This window comes from Pteropus alecto, unplaced genomic scaffold, assembly GCF_000325575.1.
Source record: "Pteropus alecto unplaced genomic scaffold, ASM32557v1 scaffold86, whole genome shotgun sequence".
NCBI classification, from domain to species: Eukaryota; Metazoa; Chordata; class Mammalia; order Chiroptera; family Pteropodidae; genus Pteropus; species Pteropus alecto.
This window is the reverse complement of record NW_006442109.1, coordinates 6,703,713-6,731,535: the sequence shown is the minus strand read 5'-3', so window position 1 is coordinate 6,731,535 and position 27,823 is coordinate 6,703,713. Positions and strand designations below refer to the sequence as shown.

Here is a 27,823-nt window from a genome sequence, read left to right as displayed (position 1 = left end):
ATTCCTACATTCTCCATTAGCATTAAGCTACATATTCTTACCTTTCTCTGTGTAATCTCTGTAAAAAAAAAAAAAAAAGCTGCTAACCAATATAACTTGGAGGGTGGGATTGAAAGGTAGTGCTACCTGCAATGCCTGTACTCTTCAAAGGAGCCTGGGTTGTAAATGAAAAATGAAAGCTTAAATTAGGAGGGAGGAGGGGACAAAAAGGTGTTAATGCACTGGGAAAAGATAGTTTTTTTAAAAATTGATAAAAGAAAGTTGCTCAAGCAAGCTGAAAGGAGAGAAGACTGTGGTTAGGAAGGAATGAGATGCTTGAATTAGTAATTTTGGAATAAGAATGATTTGGGGTGATGACAAGATTCAGAATATGACCATGAAAGATACTGATTTGGAGCAGAGAATGACACTTCCAGTGAAACTAAAATGTTAGGTTATGAATGGGTGATCTGTGTGGATATAGCTAATGGAAGGAATGCTTTATATATACAGACTGATGTTGCAATACGGATTAAAATAAATAGCCAATCACATTTCCAGTTAGCCTTATAAATGAAAGTTAATGTTTTGGAAGTTTTCAGTATCGTTTTTCACCACACTATTTCAGAAATAGCTTTTCTTTAAAGTTAATAATGACTTCAAAGAGCTAAAGTATTTGAGACTCCTTAAAAGAAGTTAAATCGTTATTCTTCTAAGAATTGTGTTATTCATTTGCCTAACAAACATAACTCAATCAAAACCCCAAATAAAATTTTGATTATGTCGAATCTTAAAAAAAAAGAAAAAAGAAGAAAGCTTGTCTCACTCAATATTCTCTTTATTTAGCTGCCAAGAGCCCAGCATCCATACTGACTGACTTAGCTCAAACGACTCAATAAAGCAATCTGAGAAAAAAGTATTGGGAGTAGGAGACTGGTGACTGCCTTGAAAGTGGTTGCTACTCCACTGCATTAATCTTCTCTTTGCCTCTGCTCTTGTGAAAGATTGCTAGTATCAAATCTAGGACTAACTAGTAATACATTTTAAGATTTTCATCTGCAGAACAGACTGTAGTTAAAAACTGTGCTATGAAATTTCCACCATCCCCACAAGAATAGATGAAGTATTTTAAGCACTCATGAATAATTTGCTAAATATTCTGAAAAGAGAGGTATGTTCAAGGTTCTTGAAAACAGAGCATCAAGTTAATGTTAATTGTCTACCTGTAAAGATCAGATTCCAAAAGTGTCAGTTGACGTGCAATTTCTATTGGATGAAGTGTCATGAGATCAAATGTTTCAAACTGTCCTGGTCTGCTGATATGCCATTCAATTGGTGGAGGTGGACTTTCAAAGGTAATATTGTGGCTTATTCCATTTGCCTGAGCTTGTTTCTTCCTCTTGATGATCTTAGCAATTGATTCTACCCATTTCTTCATGGCTTTCCCTGAAGAAAAAATGCCTTTTATTTAATAAACCTAACTACAAAACTTCATATAATCTTTAATCTTCACCCAGCTTCAACACTATCAACTCAGCAGCATCTTCTTGTTTCATCTAACCCCAACTCATGCCCTCCCTCCAATCTTCATGTTATTTCAAAACAAATATATCATTTCATCCATATTTATGTATTTAAAAGTTAAAGATTTTTAAAATAACAATATCATTATCACACATAAAAAAACTTCTTAATATCATCAAATACCTAGTGTTTAAATTTCCCTGATTGCTTCATAAATGTTTTCTTACAGTTGGTTTGTTTGAAATAGGATTTATATGAGATCTATACACTTATATTTCAAGTCCCCTTTAATCTATGGGTTCCCTCTTTATCTCTCATTTTGCTTGCAATTTATGTTTTGAAATTGAACCATTTACTCTGTGGTGTTTCCCAAGTCTGAATCTTACCAATCCCATCCCTGTGATGTCATTGCCATGTTTCACTGTCCCTGTATTTTCTGTAAATCAGACATATAGGGACTTGATCTGATTCAGGATCAATTTTTTTTTTTAATGAATATCTGCAAGAATATTTCTAACAGGAAGCATATAATATCCAGTTACTTCTCTTTTTGTGATGTTACTAGGAGTTGAGAAATGGTAATATTCTATCACTCATTCACTTATTAGTTGCAATACTTCTAAAAAAGAAACTGTCACCCATCAACTACTTGATTATCCTGAGGTATAACATATATAGGAAAGGTCTTTAGACATTAACTATAGACATTAACATAATAATTGTTTTATTTTAATATGTGTATGTATTTTAGAAGCTTCTTGGGTCACATATAATCTAGTGTCCCTGTTTAAAAATTAACTTAGTGCTATAAACAATTTTAAAGCACACTTTACGTACCTTAAACACTGAAATAAAGGAATCACATTCTCTGTTTTAAGTAAAATTCCCCTTAACGAACAAGTATGAGATGAAATAAGCTGGGCTTAGTTATGGTATTCTTAATTAATGCCTTATACTATTAGATAAATCATAAATGTTCTTGATTCAGTAATATGCATTTGATGACACATACATTTGTTCAAATATTCATGGCCTAGTTTTAGTTCATGGGCTGTGTTCTGAAACTTCAGGTAGGAAACTCCTATCTTTCAAGTGCCAAAAATATACCAAAAACTTTTCCAAGGGAAGCAAATATTATTTAAAAGCTGTTAACTGTTCAAAATCAAAGAATAAGATTAAGGAGAATAAGGAAACAGGTAAAATTATACAAATATTTAATTAGACGAAGCAATGGCAACCTTGACATGAGATAAAGTTGAAGACTTTGGACATCTTTAAAAGAAGGGTCCTCCTTAAAAAACTTGAAAAGGCAACATTCTAAGACATCAGGTGGCTCTAAACATATCTGCACTCCTTACAGTCTATAAAAATAATTCCAAATGTTATTATACCTTTTTAAAAATGAAAAATAGTTTAGCTTCTTAAGTTACACGAATTTAAAAATAAGCTCATGTGTGACATAAGATTCAATCAAACCTTTAAATAATATACCTCTTACACTTGAAATGAAGGATTCTAGTCTTTCAAGCAACTCCAAATCTCTTTCAAAGTCATAAAAATGGTGTTCAACCCAGTGCCGAAAAACATTTAAGATTCTGATAAAATGGAAAAAAAAACACAGTTTAGTGAAATCGAAGCATTCAATTTCACATCTTTTATTTCTCTAAAGCCATAGTGAAAGCTTTATATACAAAGGCCATTATAATACTCAAAGAATCCATAATTTGTATTTAATCTTTTAAGTGCTTCAATGATATGAAGACTTTATTATTTAAAATTTACACTTTCAAAAAAATTTATAAGCATAAATATTGTAGTTCCTGTACTTAATTACCTATTTCTGTTTAGGAAAAGTACTTTTCTTTATTTATATGTACAAAATTCATACTCTATACTGTATAAAAGCTATTTTTAAATGCTTACATTAAAAAGAATTTTTTTAAGAGAAAAATTTTAATATATTTTTCACATTTAACAGAAAACCAACTAAGATTTAATGTATTTGGTTCTAAATTCAAATGTTATCATCAAATTTCTATGTAATTTACAAGTATGTCCACATTCTCTTATTTTATTTCAAAAGACAAAAATATTTCTGATAGAGAACTATTTTGTTTTGCAGTACCACAAAAATATTACATATAATTTGCAAGGAGAAATTTAATCGATCTTTACAAATATATTGTTCCACTCTCCACCAGATTTATACATACTGTAAATTAATTAGATTAGCATTATTTCCTTCATTATTTCAATGAGTGACTATTTCTAGGTTAGCTTTCTTCTCCTTAATGGAGAAAATAGTTTTTCTCTCAGACTAAGAAAATTCTTTAAATTCCCAGTCTTTGTCATGCTATCTATATTAAAACCACCTTAGTCACATGTGCCTAGTTAGCTCGATGGCTTAGAGAACATTTCAAGAGATCACAAAACTGTTAACTTCTAGTTTAGACTAGGTCAAGTCAAATAACTGCTTCCATTTCCTCTCCTTCCTAGTTACTATGGCATCCAGTGTAATTTAAAATTGTCATGTAATGAAGGACACTGGACTTTGGGTGGTAAACACACAATAGAATATACAGATGTTAAATTATAATGTACACTTGAAAATTATATAATTTTATTAACCAATGTTACCTCAATAAACTTAATTAAAAAATAAATAAAATTATCATATAAGAGAAAAAAATTTTATAATTAGATTTCATCAAACTTAAAAACTTCTGCTTGTCAAAAGACATTAAGAAAAGTAATAGGCAAGCCACAGACTGGGAGAATACATTTGCAAAACATTTATCTGACAAAAGACTGGCATCCATTCTTACTAAATATACAAGTCAATAATAAAAAGACCAACAACTCAAAAAATAGGCTGAAAATCTGAAATAGATTCTTCACAAAATAAATATAAATAGCCAATAAGAGACAATGAAAAGTTCTCAACATCATTAGTCATCAGAAAATACAAATTTTCTGTATTTTCTGTATTCACAGAGAAATACTACTATACCCCACCAGTGTGGCTAAAGTATAAAAGCTGACATCATTAAATTTTAATGAGGATATGGAGCAACTGGAATTCTTATACACTGCTGGTGAGAGTGAAATACAATAAGATCACTTTGGGAAAAGATTTGGCAGTTTTTTAAAAATTAAATATACACCTACCCTACAACCCTGCCATTCCACTGAGTTATTTACCCAAGATACCATATAAAAAATACATTCACAAAAAACCTGTAAAATAAAGTTCATGATAATCGAAAACTGAAAAGAACCCAGGTGTCCTTCAGTGGGAAAGTTACTAAACTGTGGTATATTCATATAATAGAATACCACCTTAGTAATAAAATAGAATTACTGATATAAATAACAACATGCTCAAAAGCATGTTCAGTGAAAGTCAGACAAAAGTATATATAATGTAAGAATCCATTTGAATGGAATTCTAAAAATGGTAAAATTAATCTATGTAGGAAAATGAATACTGCTTTGGGCAATGAGAACAAAAACTGACTAGAACAGGCATAAGGGAACTTTCTGGGGTAATGATAACATTTTATATCTTGAAAAAAGTTTAGACTATAGAGATGTGTGTATTTGTTAAAATTCAAAGTACACTTAAGATATATATGTGTCACATGTGTACACACATTTTAGAACAAAAGGACAATAAACAAATACCATTAATGATATACAAGTTGAAATATTTAAGGAGAAACGTACTTCAATATACATTCCCAAAATTATATTAATGGACCAAAAGAAGAATGATAAATAGCTATGTGATACAGTAAGTATAGTAAAACATTAACAGTAGATCTAGGTGGTAGGTTTATGGGTTTTCACTGTAAAATTCTTTCAACTTTGCTTTATGTTAAAATTTTGTAATACAATGTTGAAAAAGTTACTATCATTATAAAATTCTCTACAGTAGTCTCCTGTTATCCACAAGGGAAATGATTCAAGACCACCTAATGGATGCCTAAAACCATGGATAGTACCAAACTTTATCTATACTATGTGTTTTCCTATACAGACTTATTTATGATAAAGTTTTATTTTTAAATTATGCAATTTCACAGATAGAAGATTCGTTCTTACCATAGACCTTAGTAACCTTGAACACAAGCACTGCAATACCAAGAAAGTCGATCTGATTACTGACTAACAGGCAGATAGGGTATATAGTCTAAATACACTGGACAAAGGGGTGATTTGCATTCCAGGCAGGATGGAGCAGGAGAGCACAAGATTTCATCATGCTATTCAGAACAGTTTGCAATTGAAAACTTATGAATTGTTTATTTCTGGAACTTTCCATTTAATATTTTCAGACCATGATTGACCATGGGTAACTGAAATCACTGAAAACAAAACCATGGATAAGGGGGTGACTGTGGATGCTATCATTGCTAAAAATCCTTTGATCCTTACAGGATGTTTAACAATCCGGGTTAGATTTCAAGGTCATCTTATCACCCCATTCCATACAGTTAATTTCATCTATTACTCTTTGCAATACAATGTCTTCATTCCTCTTGATTCGATTTCCTTACCTATTTTCTCTGGGTACCATTCTCATTTCTGCCTTCTTGCTTTTGTTCATACTATTTCCCATAACCCTGAATATCTATAAATATCCTTCTGCCTATCTAAATCCTACATCCTTTAGAGACAATCTCATATTTTACCTCTCTCAAGATGCCTTCCCTAATTACTCCACCCTCATCTTAGCTATTGCTAAAATTTTACAGTGATGTATTTTTCTAAGCGACTTAAACACTTAATGTAGAATAATGCATAGCTGTTTCATGTATCCTTTTCCCTCAATAAAACCATAATATCATGGTGGCAAAGATGATATGCTGTTATTTCTCCATTTACCATACAAATACAGAACTGACAAAACAGAAAATGCTTAGAAATAAATACTTGAAAAATATACATGTCTAATCACTACACTGTACTCCTGAAAACTAATAGAATATTGTATGTCGACTGTAATTGAAAAAAATTTAAAAATAAATTTTAAAAATGTGATTATGACCACTAAAAGAAAAAAGATGGCACAAAACTGAGATTATATTCTGCCCCTATATAGCAATCTTATGTTGTACCTCATGTCAAGGGCATTAACTTAAAGTGTGCATTAGTACAAATACATTGCAGCTAGCAGAAAAAATTAATTACTTCTTTATTGCTGATGTGTAAATAATTTCATCTTCTTATACTAAGAATGACATACTGAAAGTTTTGGATAAGATACATATAGTTGGGAACACTTATTATTCCTATAAAACTGTATTTACTGGTGGCAATTATCCTAGAAAATAATTAATAAACCTAGTTCCAAAGTTGCAATTTATTGGCCAACAGTAATCAAGGAACCTTAACATTCACAGAGGAAAAAAAATATTTAGATCCTATACAATTAATAAAAGGTCAGTTTTCCCATGGAAAGGGGTAAATAATTACTTTGGTTCTCAGACTGTAAAAAAGGCTAATAACCAAAGAAGCTTCTAATTTTCAATGTTCAGTGGTAAAAAAAACAAACAAAAAAAATCATAGAATTAGGAAGTCAGACAGATATGGTTTTAAATCCTGTCCTACCACTTTCTTTATATGACCTATCTCAAATTACTTTATCCTGCTAAGTTTCAACTTCCTCTGATATAAAGCAGAGACAGTAACTGTACTGTGAGGATGAGATAAAAAAGATAAAGCATTTAGGCACACAGTAAGTACCTAACAACTGGCAGCTGCTATTATCAAATATTTTTTAAAATTACTAAAATGATTTTTTAGATAAAATAATGAATGTCTATCTATATATTCTGTGGGAGAAGAATGGGGAAAGAGCTTGAACTTCCATAAAAATTATAAACTGTAAAAAAGCCCCAAATTACTAAATGATAACAATGAGACATGAAGAAAAAAAAGAGGGGAGGGGTGGTTGACAGTAGGCAAACTCATGTACAATTTTATGATTTTTACTTACTAGGTATTCTGGTCTATAAGCAAAACGATTACATCAGGTATCCTGGTCTATAAGCACAACATATCACATGCCAGAGATATCTCATGCAAATAACAAGTTATATTTCAATAATTAAAAATTTTCAGAGTATTTAAAAGTAATTTCGCATAGAACTTTGGAAGTTTAATTTAATTACTATGAGGTTAATAACAATACCTACACCTGAATGAAGATGTAAAAACTTTTGTGCTAACTATATACTGAAAAATGAATGGCACATAAAAAAATAACATTTAAGCCAAACCTAAGTTGTACTGGTTGGACGTATTCCTTGCGAAACCTTTTAAGGTCTGCACTAATTGGCTGCTCGCCTTTCTCTACTGCCAATTTATCGGCTTCAGTAGGTTCTGGCTCTGGAATTTCAAATCTAAAAAAAAAAAGCAAAATGAGAGAAATTTTTTCATTGCTCATACATAAATGAAAAGGATTTCAAATACAGCAGGAAAAATCTTTTAACTAAATAACCTTCTTTCCTACCATTTATGTGAAAAGTATAATTACTGATAAATTTCACTTAAAAGCATTACATATTACAAAAAATTGCTCTTCAGTTACACTGTACCAAGGTTTTATATATTCTTACTTTTATCAAAAAAAGTTTAATAACTAGCACTATGTTGATAATATAGAAAAAGGTCAATGAAAAAGATCCAAGAAAAGAATCTTTAAGGAGTATAACCTCTTTAAAGAACATGGCATATCTAATAATATATACTTAATATTTTTAGAAAGTAGACATTAATTTCTTTAAATAAAAGAATATAAATCCAAAGAGAAGGCCCAAACTGAATTTTAAACAATATTTAAAGGACATACTTAAGTGGATAATGTAAAATCAAAGTTAAAAAAACACTGCCCAATCATAGAAAATATAGCTATAATATAATCTAATACATGTGCTTTCCTTATTTTGGACAGGGAAATACAACGAAGTAAATCTTCTCAGCTCATTACACTGACTCAGCCTGGTAAACTTAGTGTCACAGAACAACACACTAATAGAGGTCAAGATAAAATTCTGGTATTAAGTTTTTAAATGTGAAACAAAATTTATTTTGGAGTCCAGATACTATATTTTAACCTATAAAGCATTTAAAGTACCACTAATATACTCAGTAAAAAAGAAAAATTCAATCTAAAACTTTTAAAAATTAATCATAATAAAGAAAAATGTTAATTTTTTATGTCTAATGTTGTAATTATGTTTTTAATAAGTATCTTTTAGAAATACAAATGGAAACATTTAAGAGTCTACGACCATGCCACCCTGAATGTGCCGGATCTCGTCTGATCTCGGAAGCTAAGCAGGGTTGGACCTGATTAGTACTTGGATAGGAGGCCACCTAAAAATACCAGGTGCTGTAGGTGTTAAAAAAAAAAAAAGAAAAGAAAGAAATATTTACAGATGAAATACACTGTCTAGGATTTACTTCAAAATACAATTGTCCCTTGGTGTCCATGGGGGGTTGGGTCCAGGACCTCAGTGGATACTGAAATCCACTGATGCTAGTAGAGTCCTTTAGTCAGGACTCTACTTCATACCCTCGGATATGGCTATGAAGAAGGATGAGGAACCGTTGGATAAGGAAGGCCAACTCTAATCCAGAGGTTACAGTGTTGAAGTTAAGGAAACAGATGACACATGAGTTGATTATTACTGAAGTTGGATGACTGATAAATGAGGTTATTATCTTTTTCTATTTACTCTTATGTATGTTTTAAAATTTTCCATAGTAAAAAGTTCATTTTAAAAGTGAAAAATAAAAAATTCTCTTTTAAGGAAGTATTCTTTTATTGTACAGGAAAAAAATTAAGATACATAGGTTATTCTCTAAAACTGGGTCTTTCTGACTATTACTATAAATATTTCTAAGATCTGAAAAGACCTCTGTTATAAAAAAGGATTTCAGTAAGCACACGTTTTAAAGAGAATAAAAATAGTACTATTTTAATACCAAATAAATTATGTTCAAAAACTACTTGAATACATACTGGGTACCCAATACTCTGCAAGGTACCAAAACAGATAACCTTTTACAAAATGTTATTATAAGTGAAATAAATATTTTTCTTACCGTTCAATTAGTAAGCTTAGCAATTCCTGTGGTTTACAAAATGAACGATATGTAGTAAGAAAAGTACGAACAAAATTGGGATCTGAAAAGGTAGAGCATAAAACAGGTTGCATGTTCAATTTATTCAGCATATTTTGGAGGCCTTACTTCCTTTTTCTTTTTATTTTGGCTCCTCCCACTGTGGCTCTTCCTGCCAATCGTAGTATTTCTTGATAAATGAGGACTGTTTTCAAATTCAAGAATCATGGATATACAATTTTTATGAATATTTAATAATGAAGTTAACAATATTATATTTTAGAGATGTTTACTTAGTTATTTCTTTTGATTCTGCAGTATTCTTTTTATTTTAGAGGCAATCCATTTTTTTTTTTTCCAGGCCTCAAGCATTTTTGAACATTCTTGAAAAGCTTTTAGATCCTTGGCCCTAGATAATCACTTGCAATGAGTTTCACATACCTGCATACATATGATATGTTAACCTTTCAATTAATTTCACCACAGTTCCTCCTTTAATAATGGGGATTCCACTTCTACTTTGCAAGTTGTCTTCAAAAACAATGTTTTCCTCAGAGTCTTTTACCACAAAACGATATACTTCAGGACTTGGTAATCTCAATGGTTGTTCATTTTCTTCTTTCAATAATACTGAATCTAGCATTCGATCTAGAGTACTACGATAATGAAGAGAAATAAGTGCTGCCATCCAATTGTTTTTCTCTTCAGCGGACTTAGCTGCAAATATTATACTGTTTTCATCTTTGGATACTAACTCAAAAGCATGTTTGTACTCACAAGTATCTTCTTTATCACATATTTGTATTTTTCTCATGACAAATTTTTCTTTTAATCTGTATTCTGCACTACTGTAACCTGGAAGGCGTGACTGGCTATGATTGGGTTTGCAGCTAATCATTAAGCCATCAAAGAGAAAAATATGCCGTTCATGTTTAGCACCAATTCTTGTCAATGGACCTTCCATAATAAATTCATTACAACACTGTCCAATATCTTTGCCTTCCCATCCATCTATGTTTTTCTGAATTTCATTCATTTTTTTAATAGCCAGATGCTTGCTTCTTAATTGGCGATTATAAAAAGGGCAAACAGGATCCCTAAAAACAAAATATGATAGCAATTTAGCTTATTCAATGGCTAAGCAACCCTAATTGCTTTAAGTGTAAACTACCTCAAATCAAGTGACAAAAACATTAAATAACCAAACACTATACTCTGTACACAGCATTTACTTTCTTCAACTAACTTTGCTAATAACTGATACATGCCTCAATTTCATTACTATGAAAGGGAAGTACTAGAAGTTCTATATTTCGTTCCTTTTGCCATAAAAATTAAAATTATAAATAATCCTAACTTTTCATATAAATTATACAAAATATTATTTAAAATGTCTCTAAAAATTTCATTACATATATCTTAACAATATGACAATGCCAATTTTAAGACCAAAAGAAAAATGTAAAAGTATAACTTTCAAGATTGCAACTATCACTATAAATAACACTTCTTGAGAAAACCAGGCATCAGATGTAAATGAAGTATGCAAAAGCATTAAATTTTCAACAGTTTGTAATTACCCAGGTCGGCGTCGGGGTGAATACTGCTTGTAAATTCGGTCCATACTACCTTGGAGATTCATGAGAGCAGTAATAGCTTGGTTCAAACATTCTCTGTCTTCTTGTTCTTCACTACATGCTTTCAATTGCTAAGAAAAACCAAAAAGAAAAATTAAACCTGCATTGTTCAATTCTTTCCCTTTTTTATAATTAGAGGAAGCAGCACCAAATATTATAAACTCTAAGTGAATTTTAAATATACTTAATAAAAACAGCTACAATTTTAAATAATTATGTATACCTGATCCCTCAACCCAACCCTCTTTCTACATGTGTAAATATAATACAGATATAAAGTCCTATTACCATAGCAATCAGGAAAAAAAAAAGCAACTCTGATAACCATTTGGACACTTTCCAAGTATATAAAAATAGCTTAAAACATGCAAATTTGAAGCTTAAAAGTGACTTTTATTTATTAATTAGGAATAGGGAAAATAAGATAAACAAATCATTTCATATTCTTTAATAATTAAATCTAAAAGCTTGAATATCTTTGTTATACAAAATAAGTTACTAACGTTAGCACTTCAACCCACCAAAACTTTTCTGGAAACAGCACCTAACGAAGAATTCAACTGATATTTTTTACGACACAAAATTCAACCATTCTAGTAAATATTTAAAAACCATCCTTTGATGGTTTTTATCTTATTAACTCTTAGAAATGAGAATTATAAACCACATTATTAATCTTAACAATTCTGACCTTATTTATCCAAAAATTTCTCTTGTATCTTACTCTCAAAAGGGAAGAAAATTTAGATTGCTCCAATGTTTTGACAGAAGAATTCAAAGTGGAGCATTATGTGGATACAAATATACATTTATGCAAGAATATGGAAAATTAATCATTTCTCAGAAAATTTTTAAAAATTCAAATCTATTTCATGATCTTAAACTACCTTACTAGAAATTTTGTGATAAATTTTCTTTATATTCCAAGAATAAATGGAAAACCATTCAGTGATTGTTCCTCTTCCTCATTAAGGAACTAAATGGATATTGTTTGAGTATTATGTCCATTACCTCTCATTTCTATGTCCTAGGAATTATTTTCTATATGGAGCACAAAGCCATCTGATATTTTTCAAGATACTTCCAAACAATTTAAGTTACTATCATTAGAAGTAAAACCTTACTCTCTAGATTAAGAAATAAAAAATTGAGAGGATGAAAGAAAAAGATGAGCAATACGAAATACCACATAAGTTTAAAAAAAGGATCAATACTTGATTATTATGTCTTCTAAAGGAGAAAATTACTACCAAATCACTTACTATGGTACTGCAAAGATTTCTTTAAAAAGATTCTTCTCAGCTCCATTCTAAAATATTTCCTTAGTAAATATGGGTATTGATGATATAAAATACTTAATTATCGGTTTTTAATTCTTATTGTTTTTGTTGGTTCAAATTTCCAAACTATCACTAATTATGAGATTCTATGAAAATAACTGCTTTTCAATTTAAATGTATGGAGATACTGAATTTCTATTATCTATTTGGTCTTCAGGCTGCTCAAACTCTTCCACAAAAATGGCCATGTCATTTTTAATATCCATGTAATAATTACAGGCCATCAAAGAGAAATAAAACTTCGGGCTATTTAAAACAGGATTTTCTGATGATATATAAAAAATGGCTCTGTTTGGTATAACTTTAGTCCAATAATTTGCTAAACATTGCTGAATTTTCAACAGTGAGAATAAATATCAGATTAATGAGTATCCATTAAGACATTTTGAAAGAATATATTTGAAAGATACAGACATCTGAAAAAAATGTATTCTAAACATCTTACACTTAGAAATTACCACACTGAACTACCTGCAGATAAGTCATGCTCCTTCACACCCCTATGGCTTTCTACATACCTTCCTCTGCCCCTCTTTATACACCTGGTGAATTTAGCCTCTATAATACAATTGAGATGCCTCCTCCCTATGAAGCTACTTCCCACCCCCACCAAATATTTTCAGTAACATCCTGATATTGAATAACCAATTTTTAACATTTTGCCATCTATGCTTCATCATTCTGTGTGTAAGTGCATGTGCACCATTTTTTTCTCTTAACTATTTGAGAGTAGTTTGTGATACTAACTTTTCTTGTTGAGAAAAAGGAATCACTGCTGAATGCTTCTGAGATTGTTTTTGGAATATGAGGAAAACTCCAGTGCATCACCAATTACTCTCAAATAGTATCATCCCTCTTTACTCTCCTTTAATATTTCAGCGGTATGTCTTAGAACAAAGATATTCTTTTACAATATAGTGATCAAGTTCTGGATATTTAACATTGGTAAAGTTCTATTATCTAATTTACAGTGCATATCCAATTTTGTCACAACCCCAATGATGTCCTTTAGGGTAATTCCCCACCCGCCCCAATATAAAATCTAGTCAGAGTTGCACTTAGCTCTTAGTTCTACTGTCTTTGAATCCACAAAGTTCCTCAGTATTTGTCTATCATGGCTCCCAAAATAACACACCAGAATAGTAGGCTAAACTCCTATTTACTCAATGCCCATATGAATTCTTTGTAGCTTCCCTAGACAGTTACTTCTGCCTCAATGAGCCCACAGTACTGCTTATATTAGGCACTTATACTGTAATAATTTGATATTCATCTTCTTTACTAAACTATAAACTACTTAAACATGGGGATATGTTTTATTCATTTTTAGTATAGTACCTGCAAATGGCAGGTATCCAATAAGGTAATTAGAATGAGTGACTTGTATAAATACTTATAATTTTGTTAAGTGTTTAGACAAATAACAATGAATATTTTTTGAGCTCTTAATCTGTGCATGCACTTTTATGCATTAGCTTATTCAATCTTTGTTACAACTCTGTAAGATTGGTACTATAATTATACACATGATATAGATGTAGAAATCGAGGCACAGAGAGGTTAAATAATCCATCCAAAATGAGCAGAAGTCTGTATTCAAACCCAGGAACTCTGACTCCAGGGTCCATGCTTTCTGCCACACTACTACATGCCTCCCTACAAAAACACCAGATACAAGTATGCAAAGTACTGGTCTATGCCTCAGTCTGGTGACCATGAGTTGAAGGGGATCCCCTCTATGTTAAAAAGAAATTATAGTTTAAGAAATAAAATGAAGTATGCTTTTGGAAAAGAAGTCAAAAAGAATAAATGCTTTTGTAACATATGGTTAAACTAAGTAATAAAGTGGAAATAATCTCTCATTAATATGTAGTATCTTATGAACTTGACTGAAGAATATATTTCTTGCTTACCTGATAATCGGTTGTCTATAAGTATATCCTGTCCAAGACTTTACAATTCATGTAAATTTTTTCTTAACTCTATAAGACTTCATTGAAATACTTACTATGCTTCTCTTGAGTTCCTATAAAATGCTGTATCTACTATAGACATCTGTGTGCCTACAGCAAGAGAAATTTTAATAAATTATGAACTTGTCCGTAATTCATTATACTGGGAGTTCAGTTTAGATGTGAAATAATATGTGTAATCAATTCTTTTTTGGTAATGGTAAACTTCTCTCTAGATTTTCATAAAAATAGAATTTTAATAATTTGGTGGGAAATTCAACTCATTAAAACTTATCACTTTTCATTATGTGCTTTTTAAAAAAATGCACTATCCTTCAGATGTCTTTAAGTGATGTGATTTACTAAAGAGTAAATATAAAGTCGTAAAATATTCTTCATAGTCTTTTTCAAGAGTCAAAACATTTCTTTCAATAGACATTAAGCCTGATGTTATGAATACATTTATACACATACACACAGACAGGAACACAAAGACAATGACAAGGCAAATGTCACCTGTTAACAATTAGTAAATCTAGGTGAAAAGAGCTCACTATACTACTTTTGAACATTTTTCTATGTTTTTCAAAGTAAACGGTAAAAAATTATTACCTAAAAACTCAATTGTTTTACATGTGAAATACTGGCTTATCTTTCTCAATAATAAAAGTTATTAACAATATGTCTTCTTGTGAAGCTTTAAACTAAATTAAGGTAGATTAAAATTACCCATGTCTCATCAGTGAAACTATTGGCCTTAGAGTAAATATGGAATATACTCGGGTTTAGTTAATGCACAGCAATAAGAACAAATAGAAATGTGGAATGCAAAGACAAGTCACAGAAGGTAATTAGAATGGCAAAAGACTTAAATAATTCCACAAAAGGTTATCCCAAAGGCTAATAAACATACTATACCCAAGCTCATTAATAATCAAGAAATATAGATTAAAACCATCAGAGATAATTACAAATATATGAGATGACAAAAATTTTAAAGTTATGAAAATATGCATAAAGAGCAACATATCATGCATTCTGGTAGGAGTGTAAACCATATAACCTACTTTGGAAAACTGCTTGGTATCATCTATTAAGTTTGAAAATATGCATTCCCTATGACCAAGCAATTCCATTCCTGAATATATACTCCAGAGAAATGAAATGCATGCACATGTGCACAAAGAGAGCTGTACAAGAATGTCCATAGCAAGTGTTATCAGTAATACCAAAAGTGTTCAACAACCAAAAAAGAATAAAATTATGGTTTATTCAAACAGGAAGAAAATTAAACTAGAGCAACATACAACATCAATGAATCTTACAAATATAACTTTGAGAGAAGATACAACAGAAAATAATATATACAATTTAACCTAATTTATATAAAGTTTAGAAACAGGCTCTGTATATTAATGATATATACATAAGTGGTTAAACTGGAAAGACAGGCAAGGAAGCAATTGCCTATAAAGTCAGGGTAGTTGTTTACCACTGGTGTGTTTACACATTATATTCATTAATGTTTTTATTGTTTTATTTCATATTTTTCTCTAGGTATGTAATATATCATAATAAAGTTTATACTATGGGTAATTAGACTCCATAAAAAAGAATTACTAAGGTAAGTGTTTATTAGAAATCATCATATGAATACCATGCCTAGATACCTACAAAATATACTTACTTACTTAAGTTACTGCTTACTTGAGTCAAACCATTGTTGCTGTGTGCCTCCAAAAATTAATTTTAACAAGTGAACCTTTTTATAATGTTAGTACTTTGAGATTGCATATTATGAAATGACAGATAAAGATGCATTTTCCTGTCTCTATATACCACCTAGAAATGATATGAAGATAAGAAAGATAGGCTTTTCTTCGTAGTCCATGGAAAGAAGGTAGACATTTAAGTCCTTTATTTTTATGAACAGAAAGTAACATGATCATATCAAAAATTAGCTTTTAAGCCTCATAAATCCAAGTAACCATCTACCTTACCTTCAATAATTCAAAATAGTGCCAACAGTGATACACTGGCACCAGCATAAGGCGTGGAAGGACATAACGAACTGCTTCTTTAAAACCATCAGCAATGGACTGCAAAGCAAGAAGATCAAATATATTTCTGATATCAAGGATATATAACAGCAGTGCCTAACAGAAATAGCTTTTAAAAATACAAGATACAGACTTATGAAAACTATAATGGAAAACATGTTCTATATTAGAATCAAAGTGCTATCAATCAAATTTTTTCTCCTTTTACTCCTTTAAATCATTAGGTAAATATACACATTTCTTCATCTCTTATATGGCTAAAATAACTTTCACAATAATCCTCTCAGTTTTTCTTCAAAAGTTTTGGGTTCCACATATGCTAAAGGAATTTTGAAAAGCTATGTACCTTCTCGTACATTTTTATGTCACCACTTGAAATGTTTTCAGTTTAAGTAGTTACAAAGGATATATTTTTGGGGATGTTGCATGTATATTATAGATATGATTTAAATATATTTCAAACAATGATTAAATAAGTTTCAGATTTTGCTCGTTTATGAAAAATGTCTGTCATAAAACTTAATTGACAAAGCCAACTTTTACTGTCAAAATAAACAGTCAGATCAGACTTAATTTCTGCAAAAAGTCTGACTTCAGTCTTAAATTCAAATACATGTTAATGTCACACAGTCTGAAGTACAGAAAGCATCTGGAAGAATCTAACATAGCGCATCCAGGTATGAGAACTTTAACTTTACAAATCTCCCTCTCCTTTATTCCAGTGTCCAATGAATGATAAAGTACTTTTTAAAAAAGTTAACATTCACCCTTGTTACAACCATCTCACTTCTAAATTCTTGGTTAGATAGCTATTACAAGACATAGGTAGATATGATACACCATTTCAACTACCAAGAGTTAACAATCAATAGTTCTCTCAGAACTCTTTTGCTTTGCTTTCAATGAACTTGCCACATTGAAATTTATAAGGTATTTGGTCTTCACCCACAGTTCCTGGCTCCCCCAAATAAGCAACAGCTTCCCCCAAACCCTTGGAATTTCCTAAGTTTCGAGTTATAAAGTTATCTTTAGTTATGAGATGACTTTTGAACTTTACACAGGGTAAGGGCTAGTTGCCAGGAGAACCAACCCTGTGTTTAGAGGTTTGGAATAATCAGTCCCACTGCTTGACCTTTGGGTAGGATAAAGGGGCTGGAGACTGAGTTCAGCTGCCAGTGGCCAATGACTTAGTCAATCATGACTACATAATGAAGCCTCCATAAAAACCAGGACAGCTCATTGATATTTTCAGAGAGCTTCTACATTAGGAAACCAGAATGCTTCCATGTGCCACCAAGCTGGATCCCCAAGCTCCGTATGGACATAAGCTCTTCAGTTAGGGACTTCACTCTATATATCTTTTCATCTGGCTGCTGATTCATCTCCTTTAATATCCTTTTATAATAAACCGGTAATCTAACAAGTAAAATGTTTCTCTGAGTTCTGTGAGCCATTCTAAGGAGGGAGTCGTTAGAACCTCCAATCAATAGCCAGTTGGTCAGATAAGGTAAGAGCCTGGGTTTGCAGGTCTGAAAAGTGTGTGTGTGTGTGTGTGTGTTCACTTACACAGGCAAGTGAACGAGGTGGGGGGGTCAGGTTGAAGGTGGTAGCTTGGAAGCACAGTATGGTAGAATTAAACTCTTAATTATGGAATTTGATACTATTTCCAGGTAGACAGTGTCAGAATTGAGTTGAATTCTTGCTGGTGTTTGAGAATTGTTTGTCGGGGTTGGGGGAGAGCCACCTCTTCCCCTTGAAACTGGGTCCAGGAACCCCATTCAGAACTCTATTTCAGGAGCAATACATTTGTTTTTCTCCTGACTGGTGCCCTGGAAGTTTTACATTCAACGCATAATGAGAAATTTAATATGGCCATAGATAATGTATAAAAGAAATTGGAAAAGATAATGCAAAAATACAAACAAGGTGTCTGGCAAAAATAGAAACTGATTCCCAAAAGTTATCTGTGCCCTTATTTCACCTGCAAGATCTTGGTGAATAGCTAGGGTTACATATATCCTAGTCCGAAAACTAATAGTCTGTAGAATAAATGATTTTCTAAAATTTATCAGGGATTTAAAAGTCACTCGTGTTGATTTTAAGTCATTAAGGTTGACTTATTTAAACTAGTATTCCTCATCAGATAAATACAGACAACAGCAACATATAATATGAAGAAAGAATCTGATATGCTGCTTTTAAAATATATCCTCATAGGTCTATGGCCAAGCCACCCTGATTGTCTCATCTTGGAAGCTAACCAGGGTCGGACCCAGTTAGTACTTTGGATGGGAGACCACCTAGGAAGACCAGGTGTTGTGGGTGTTGAAAAAAAAAAAAGGAAAAAAAATATATATCATCATAGGTAAACACTTCCATAATTCTCATATTGTATACTGAAGTTCAATTATAATCTGTTCAACAGACTTGACAACTATTATTTGGGCCAAAACTCTTATTATTAAAGTGTGCTTAACAACTTCTAAAGAAGTTTTAATATTTTTTAAATAAAGCATTACTTCTACAGCTTTTATTTATTTATTATTATTATTATTATTATTATTATTTATTTTAGGTGAGGCAACCTTTGGTTGATCTCACAGATTACAAGGACCTGTCAGCTTACAAGCCCTTTTTTACAAATTTTTTATGCCTACAGCACCTGGTCTTCCTAGGTGGTCTCCCTTCCAAGTACCAACCAGGCCCGACCCTGCTTAGCTTCCGAGATCAGACGAGATCGGGCACATTCAGGGTGGCCATAGACTTCTATAGCTTTTAAAAGTTAATACAGTACAAGTGAGTTTGGTCTGAAAAGGGATTTCATCTAACTCTGAATTTCACTGACTATCTGGTACAGTAGCTTAAATAATTAGACCCTAAACATTCAAATCCCACAGTAAGAATTAATAATAAAATAAATTAAAGAAGTGTTGTGAGTACCTTCAATAAATATGCAAAGATCTTATAGGCTGATTATATGATTTAACATGTTTATTTTATCGTTTATATTTATATATAAGATTCAGCTTAAAAACTTTTCCTTCATTGAAGTAAATTTTGAGAATTAAGTGTAATTTTTATTCTAAGTTGACAAGTTTTTGAGTAGAAGAAGATAATAATCGGAATTCACAATAAAGAAGGCATGGAAAAGATGGTAAGTTCAGTTTTGAATATTTATATTTGAAGTGCCCATGGGACAGCTAAGTGAATTATTTCAAAAGGCAGCTGGTTACATGAAAGTGCACGACTGATGCTCAAGAGTTATGGTTTTAAAATACAAATAGGAAGTCACTGGCATATAGGCAGTAGCTAAAGCAAAGGGTGTGAATAAAGTCACTCAAGGAGAGTATGAGAGGGACAGAAAATCAAGGGCTAATAATAGAAGTTGGATAATACCTGCAGTTAAGGAGACTGACAAGAAGAAAGTCAGAGAAGATGAAAATTAAAGAAAGTATCATGGGAGCCAAAAGGACAGGAGACTAACAAATACTACAAACATAAAAGTGAAATCAAAATATCCACTGGATTTGGTTGATAAATTCATTGTCAGGGCAGTTTTTAGTGTTACATCCTGATTAGGGCACAGATGGTAGCAGTAATGAAGAATGGTAAAAAGTACTATGAAGACAAATGGCTACAAAGAGAAAAAAACAAAAAAGAGAAGTAATGAAAGGTTTATTTGTTTAAGACAATAAAGATTTGACCATATTCATATGCTAAGAGAGAAGAGCCTGTCTAAATTCAACTTCTGTAGCAACAAGTAGTGAAGGATCATCATATGCTAAGAGAGAAGAGCCTGTCTAAATTCAACATCTGTAGCAACAAGTAGTGAAGGATCATCAATGCCAATGTAACCTTCATTTAGTGTTGAAAAAGTAAAAATATAAATTTCATTTGTCTCTCTCCACTTATTCTCATTTTATCTAACTGAACCAATTAACTTGTATACTTCTAATTAACATACTTATCTCCTTTAAATTATGGGCCTGATAGAGAAATCAGTATGAACAAACATGAGCATATTCTCCACTCTTTTTGATTTCACTTCTATCTGGTTGGGAATAAGAACCTGAAATAGCTCTCCATATTCATTTCTATTTCCCAGATCTAGAATGTGCCAAATTTTTCTGGTCAATCAGTATTTGTGATGGTATTCTAAAAAAGATTTCCATACTAAGGACAGATTAGTTTTTCAATCTAAAATAGGCTTAGAATTAACAGATTTTGAAGGACTGGTAAAATAGATCCTCAGTTGCTTTATGAAAAGATTCTAGAATTACAAATATTTGAAGAATAAGATGGTGAAATATTTTTTACTTGCTTTATTAAAAAAAATAAATAAATAACATAATTTAAGTTTACCTGAAAGTGAAGAGCCACTGCAGGTCTGGCCATCAACTTACTGAAATGTTCATTGAATTTAGGTGAAAGAATGTCCTGTGATAATGTTTCATAAGGATCAAATGCTTGCTCCTGTATTTTTAAGAAAGAAAAATGTGTTAGGTTTCAAAGAACATTTTTTCTACCAATATGGCACAGATTACTTAACAGCAAATTTTTATTCAAGTTCTCAACTAGGTTTCAGAACTTTCTGCTCTCACTTTGTAGAAACAAACAATAACTATAGCTATAACTGCCAAAATTTTTAAAATATAACTATTGACCGTGAGCTATAGATGACAAGAAGTTACCGGTCTTAAAATAGGTCACTGACTTTGTGGTAACAAGTATCAAACTATTAAAATGCTTATGTAAATTTATCCCCAAGAAACGAAAAGTATATTTATTAGTAAAGGAAGGCTGGGACTTGAAATTTCAGTTAGGCTTAACTAAAGTAAAATAAGTTTACACTTAGGATACTTTCAAAGGAAACAAAAAGTGATACAGCTATTTTTCCACTCATTGCTTTTCAAAAGAAAAAGAAAGCAAAGACCAAGGTATAGCAAAATAACAAAGCAGCAACTGCCCATATTTTGTCCAATGTTTATATTTAAATTCCAATTATTTGATAATAATCAATATCCCTAATGTTTAGTTAGAACTAAGAAGTCTGTTTCATTTTTGTATTTTAAAGACCCAGTATGTTTTTCAGACATAACAAGTATTGGTGAGGATGCAGAGGAACTGGAACCCTTGTCCATTGCTCATGGAAATGTGAACCGGTGTAGCTAGCCCCTGTGGAAACTGGCAGTTCTTCGAAAAGCTAAATAAAGAATTACCGTTATGACCCAGCAATTCCACTCCTAGGTATATACTCAAAAGAACTGAAAACAAGGGCTCAGGTACTTGTATGCCAATGTTCGCTGCTATTATTCACAATAGCCAAACGGTAGAAAAAAATACAAGTGTCTATCAACAAATAACTGGATAAACAAAATGGGATATCTAAATACAATGGAATATTTTTCAGCCATAGAAAGGGATGGAGTTCTGACAGATGCTATGACATGGATAGACCTTGAAAACATTATGCTAAGTAAAATAAGCAGACACAAAAGAACAATTATTGTATGATTCTATTTGTATCAAATATCTAGAATCGGCAAATATGTGGAGACAAAAGTAGATTAGAGGTAACCCAGGGTTGATGGGAGGGAAAAATAGGAAGTTGTTGCTTTATGAGTAGAGTTTCTGTTTGGGGTGATGAAAAAGTTTTAGAAATAGATAGTGGTAATGGTTGTATAATATTGTGGATTTAATTAATGCTACTGAATTGTACATATAAAAACGATTAAAATGGCAAATTTCGTTATATATATTTTATAATAAAAAATAAAAATTAGAAAATATACTGTTTTTGAACCATGATATCTTTAAGAGTATAGCAGACAATCAAACAACAAATTAATATGCCAAGATATCACTATATAAAAACTTTCTAAAAAGAAGCAAAACTGAATATTTTGGTTAGGCATCAGTAACTGAGTATTTCTACACTATCAGTTTCATTGTGTACAAAACAGATGTAATAAAAGTGATCTATATTCTCAGAAAGATATAAGCCAAGATTATAAAATTAGGAAATTTACATGAAATCTACAGAAAGCACTTTTAAAACCCTGTTTTCCAAAAGAAATAAAAATGGTCAATGAGTATGACGAGATGTTCAACATCATTAGTTTAAAAAAACAGCAAAAGTAAAAAAACAATGAGATGCTGGTTTGTTTTTTTCTTAACCAGCAGACTGGCAAAAATTAATGGGATAATACCTGAAATTAGTGAAAGTGTAGAAAAAAGTAAGGCCTGCATATACTAGAACTTATTTGAAAGCAAATTTGGCAAAATGTTTCAAAGTTCTAAAAACATACCTAGTCTTTAGTAATAATTCCTCTTCTAGGAATATATCCTAAAATGATTATTAGGCTATGAAGGCATAGTATGAATATGATTGCACTATTATTTACAATGACCGAAATGGAAACAGTCTACATGCTTAACGATAGTAGATAGTTATAATATGTTATGATGCCTCCATAATAACATGGTACTATTTGGACTTTAAAAATTGTATTGAAGTATATTCATTAACATGGGAAGTGTTTGTGATACACTCACTGAAAAGCAGGTAATAAAAGACTAAGATCCTATTTTTGAAAGTAAAATAGGTTTGTTTGTATGTATAGAAAATAACTGTAAGAATAATTTAAAAAGATAATTTTAAATGATTTATGGGTGTTACAAAATGGATTAATTTTCATTTTATTTATATTTGCCTCTTTTTGTATATATCTTTTAAATGATCCATACTACTTTTACAATCACTCAAAACAACAAAATGATTTTTACTTTGGAAATGATATTAAAATATAAACTTCTTTTTCAATTTTTGGAAATTAAAACTAAAACCCACAAAAGCTAAACAGCTACAGTCAATAAAATTTTTCATCTTAAATGCACTCCCATTAAAAAAAACCTAAGAACTTACTATTCTATCAACTTTCACTATTAGTATTATCATAAATACACTATAAAATGTCATTATAAATACATTGTAATTATAGTTTGCTATTGGTTAAATTATACGTATCTTTTACAGTAGCCAGCAGTGTCTTCTAATTTTCAGTGTATCTTACTAAATTTCTTATATATCATTTAAGACTTACATAAGAATATAAAGGAGTTTTGTAGACTTACTTCTGCCAAATCTTCAAAACAGCTGCCAGCTAAAGGATGAGGACTGCTTTCATCAGTCATTTCAACTGTGTCTTCAATCAAACCTAAAAGTTTTATAGTCAACTCATGTATATCTGAAATATTACTGAAAATCTTTTCAATGTCCTGATAAAAGAAAAAAAAAAGATTAAGACATAAGGTTGAGAATTTTGTTTAAGTTACTAAATATAAGTAATATAAGTGTTAAGGGTGTATTTTCACTGAATCACATACTAATATATTCCAAGACATAGCAAAAGTTGATCACAAATAAGGAAGAGAAATAAAAAACTTTTTGCATTATACACAGTAAATTTATTGGAAAATATAGATTCTAGATTTTATCTTCTAATTACAGTTGACATACATTAGTTTCATGTGTACAACATAGTGATTAGATGTTTATACACCTTACGATGTACATACACCAGTAAGTCTAGTGCCCATCTGACACTACAGTTATTACATTATTATTGACTCTATTCTTTATGCTTTATTTTACATCCTCATGGCTATTTTTATAACTGGCAATGTGTATTTCTTAATCTCTTTTACCTTTTTCACCCAACCCCCAACACTCCTCCCATTTGGCGATCATCGATTTGTTCTTTGTATCTATGAGTTTGTTTCAATTGTTTTTTAGATTCCACACATAAGTGAAATCATACAGTATTTGTCTTTCTCTGTCTGACTTATTTCACTCAGCATAATACCCTCTAGGTCCATCCATGTTGTAGTAAAGAGTAAGATTCTTTTCATGGCTGAGTAATATTTCATTACATATATGTACCACATCTTCTTTATTCAAGCATCTACTGAAGGACACTTAGGTCATTTCCATGTCTTGCTACCATGACCAATGCTACAATGAACATAGGGGTACATATATGTTTACCAAAAAATGTTTCGAATTTTTCAGGTACATACCTAGAAGAGGGATTGCTGTGTCATATGGTAGCTCTATTAAATTTCTGAGTAATCTCTATACTGTTTTCCATAGTGGCTGTACCAATTTACATTCCCACCACCAGTGTATGAATGTTTCTTTTTCTCCACATCTTCTCCAACACTTGTTATTTCTAGTCTTATTAATAACAGTCATTCTAGTAAGTATGAGGTGTGGCATCTCATTGTGGTTTTGATTTGCATTTCCCTTATAGCTAGTGAAGTTGAACGTCTTTTCATATATCTGTTGGCCATTTCATTTGTATGATTTCCTGGGAAAAATGTCTCTTGAGGTCCTCTGCTCATTTTTTAACTGGATTGTTTTTTTGTTGTTGAGTTGTATGAATTTTGTATATATTTTGGATATTATCTCCTTATCAAAGAGGCATCATTTGTAAATATCTTCTCTCTCTCAATCATTTGCCTTTTTGTTTTATGTTTCTTTTGCTGTGCAGAAGCTTTTTAGTTTTATGTAGTCCCATTCACTTATTTTTGCTTTTATTTCCCTTGGTCAAGTTCACAAAAGCCTCTCTAAAACCAAGGTCCATAAGGTTAGTACCTATGTCTTCTTCTATGTATTTTTTTGTTTCAGGTCTTATATTTAAGTCTTAGTAATCCAAGTTGGGTTAATTTTTGTGTATGGTGTCAAACAGCAGTATAGCTTCATTCTTTTTTACGTGGCTTTCCAATTTTCCCACTATGATTTATTGAAAAGGCGTTCCTTTCTTCATTATATGTTTTTGGCCCTTTTGTTGAAAATTAGTTGCACATATATGTGTGAGTTTATTTCTGGGCTCTCAATTCTGTTCCATTGATCTGTGTGTGTGTTTTTCTGCCATTACCATATTGTTTTGGTTACTGTAGCTTTATAGTATAATTTCAACTCAGGGAGTGTGATACCTTCCTCCTTTTTTTTTTTACTCTCAGGATTGCTTTGGCTATTTGGGGTCTTCCATTTTCCATACAAATTTGATTTTTTTGTTCTATTTCTTTGAAAAATGCCATTGGGATTTTGATGAGGAATGCATTAAATCTGTGTATTGCTTTAGATAATTTGGCCTTTTTAATTATGTTGATTCTTCCAATTTATGAACATGGACTATTTCTTTGTGTATTCAATTTCTCTTAATGTCTTGTAGTTTTCAGTGTATATGGTCTTCACTTCCTTTGTTGTTTATTCCTAGGTATTTTATCCTTTTTGTTGAAATTGCAAATGGAATTATTTTCTTCATTTCTTTTCCTGATATTTCATTATTAGTATACAGGTAAAAATCTTTTTTTTAAAGAGTATTTGTCTAGCTGGATTCTTTAGAGCTGACTTTCGAAGTTATAGAAGAAAAAGATGACCAAAGTTACCTGGATCCTCATCCTATTCACCCCACTCCTACCCAGTCTTCTAAAAGAGCAGCTCTGTCATTGTTTATATGACATTCTGCACAAACTTTTATTCCTAAAAAGTTCCACTGTTAAAATTTTAATAAACTACTATCTTAAAGTACTCAGCAAAAGACAAGAAAAAGCATGTCTTTTCAGACCACACATCTTTTTCATCATCTTCAAATGAATGACTATAAATCTTAGATATTGCATAGCAGAAAAAGATTTCATTCCAGTGTAACCCCCCATTTATCATTTTGTGTCTAATTTTCATCGTCAACATACTTATTACATTGGTATTACAATTCACATACTTTAAAAACCCACAAATCCTACATAAAAAATATTTTTGTTTTGCATATAAAGTTACTGTTTATGGTGTTAACCTGCTATTTGACTTTTGCAGTAGATAGAATTTCAAACCAAAAAAGGTACTTACAGAAGGTTTAAACAGCTTTTTGTCAGAAAGAAAGGCTTCTCGAAAAACTTTTATGATCATATTTAGTTCCCGTAAATACTGTCTTTCTTCTGCAATTTCAGTTCTGACAAGATCATAGTAGTTTAATTCACCTGAAGAAGTAGGTTCATCTTCACAAAGAGAAACCAAACCTATGTCATCCTGATCAAACATGTCCATCAAAACCTGAGAAATAAATCAATAATGCATCAATTTATTTTCCTTACTTTTATAAAACCACCTCAAAAGTACTTGCAATTTATTAAAATATGAGAGTTGTATGTATTACAGGCAAATAAATATGAAAAAAAAATTCGAAGTAAAAGAAATATAAAAAGTTGAAGGGAGAAAATATATATTTCTGGAAATAAGATAAACCTAATAGAATAACTATTATATATGTGTGTGTGTGAGATACACATACATATACATATAATAGCCAAAAAGAGCATACCTTTTGAGAACAATTCGAGCCAAATTTTTCAGCCATTTACTTATCATTCATTACAGACGATTATTCTTTTAAAAGTCAGATTCTTTATATATAAAAGATAAAAGAATTCAGTGAAGTGTAATGTACATAAAATGCATACTACTATACCTGGCAAATAGTAGGCATTCAAAATTGTAGTTCTTTATCCTACAGTAAGGATCATTGTATGCATTTGGGTAGAGTTCAAAGGAGAAACAATAAAATGATACTATAGTAGAGGCACACTATGGATTAAAAGTGTGATACTTCTCTGATGTATATTTACTACATCGATAACTGCTATTAAATTCATTTGTTAAAACCAAGTATCCCATAGATGTTTAAATTGTTACAGCAACAATTTCCCCTTGCAAAAAATAGTAAAGACTGCTACTATGGACTTAAGTCAACCAACGGTCAAGAACTAGTTGTAAATCAAAAACAATAAGAAAAAGGTGACCACACTTTTTAGAATTAAAAATAATGAAGAAAAACTGGGACTACTTAATTATATCTTCAAAACTGACTGAACACTACTTTCTTAGAGTTCAGAAAAAGAAAAAAAAAGGTATAACCCCAAAAGGAAGCTCCAAAAAGTAAAACAAAGGCATGAGAGGAAATTCTGACAACACACTATGAGATAATCACTCATTTATTCACTCATTCTGAAATTGTTCTGATCTACTGATCACCAGAATTGGTGCCAGATATTGGTAAAATACAGCAATGAACAAAATAAACAGGAACCCTGCCCTCCTGACCTCACTGAATCTAACTCAAAAATATTTTTTAAAT

General features: G+C 31.2%; 1 protein-coding gene and 2 pseudogenes across 1 annotated transcript in view; 1 reads left to right on the top strand and 2 right to left on the bottom strand.

Moving 5' to 3' along the window:
* Window positions 1-27,823, bottom strand: part of SOS2 (SOS Ras/Rho guanine nucleotide exchange factor 2) — a 56,904-nt gene that overhangs the window by 21,956 nt on the left and 7,125 nt on the right. Inside the window, exons 4-13 of the mRNA XM_006920207.3 lie at window positions 26,539-26,742; window positions 23,760-23,903; window positions 20,988-21,098; window positions 16,566-16,664; window positions 11,217-11,344; window positions 10,078-10,733; window positions 9,619-9,700; window positions 7,788-7,910; window positions 2,995-3,098; window positions 1,203-1,425 (exon numbers count right to left, since the gene is read on the bottom strand). Of these exons, the coding sequence (XP_006920269.1) occupies window positions 1,203-1,425; window positions 2,995-3,098; window positions 7,788-7,910; window positions 9,619-9,700; window positions 10,078-10,733; window positions 11,217-11,344; window positions 16,566-16,664; window positions 20,988-21,098; window positions 23,760-23,903; window positions 26,539-26,742 (1,874 nt within the window). The remainder of the gene's footprint in view (window positions 1-1,202; window positions 1,426-2,994; window positions 3,099-7,787; window positions 7,911-9,618; window positions 9,701-10,077; window positions 10,734-11,216; window positions 11,345-16,565; window positions 16,665-20,987; window positions 21,099-23,759; window positions 23,904-26,538; window positions 26,743-27,823) is intronic.
* LOC112469743 lies at window positions 8,793-8,911 on the top strand (annotated as a pseudogene).
* Window positions 19,276-19,389, bottom strand: LOC112469710 (annotated as a pseudogene).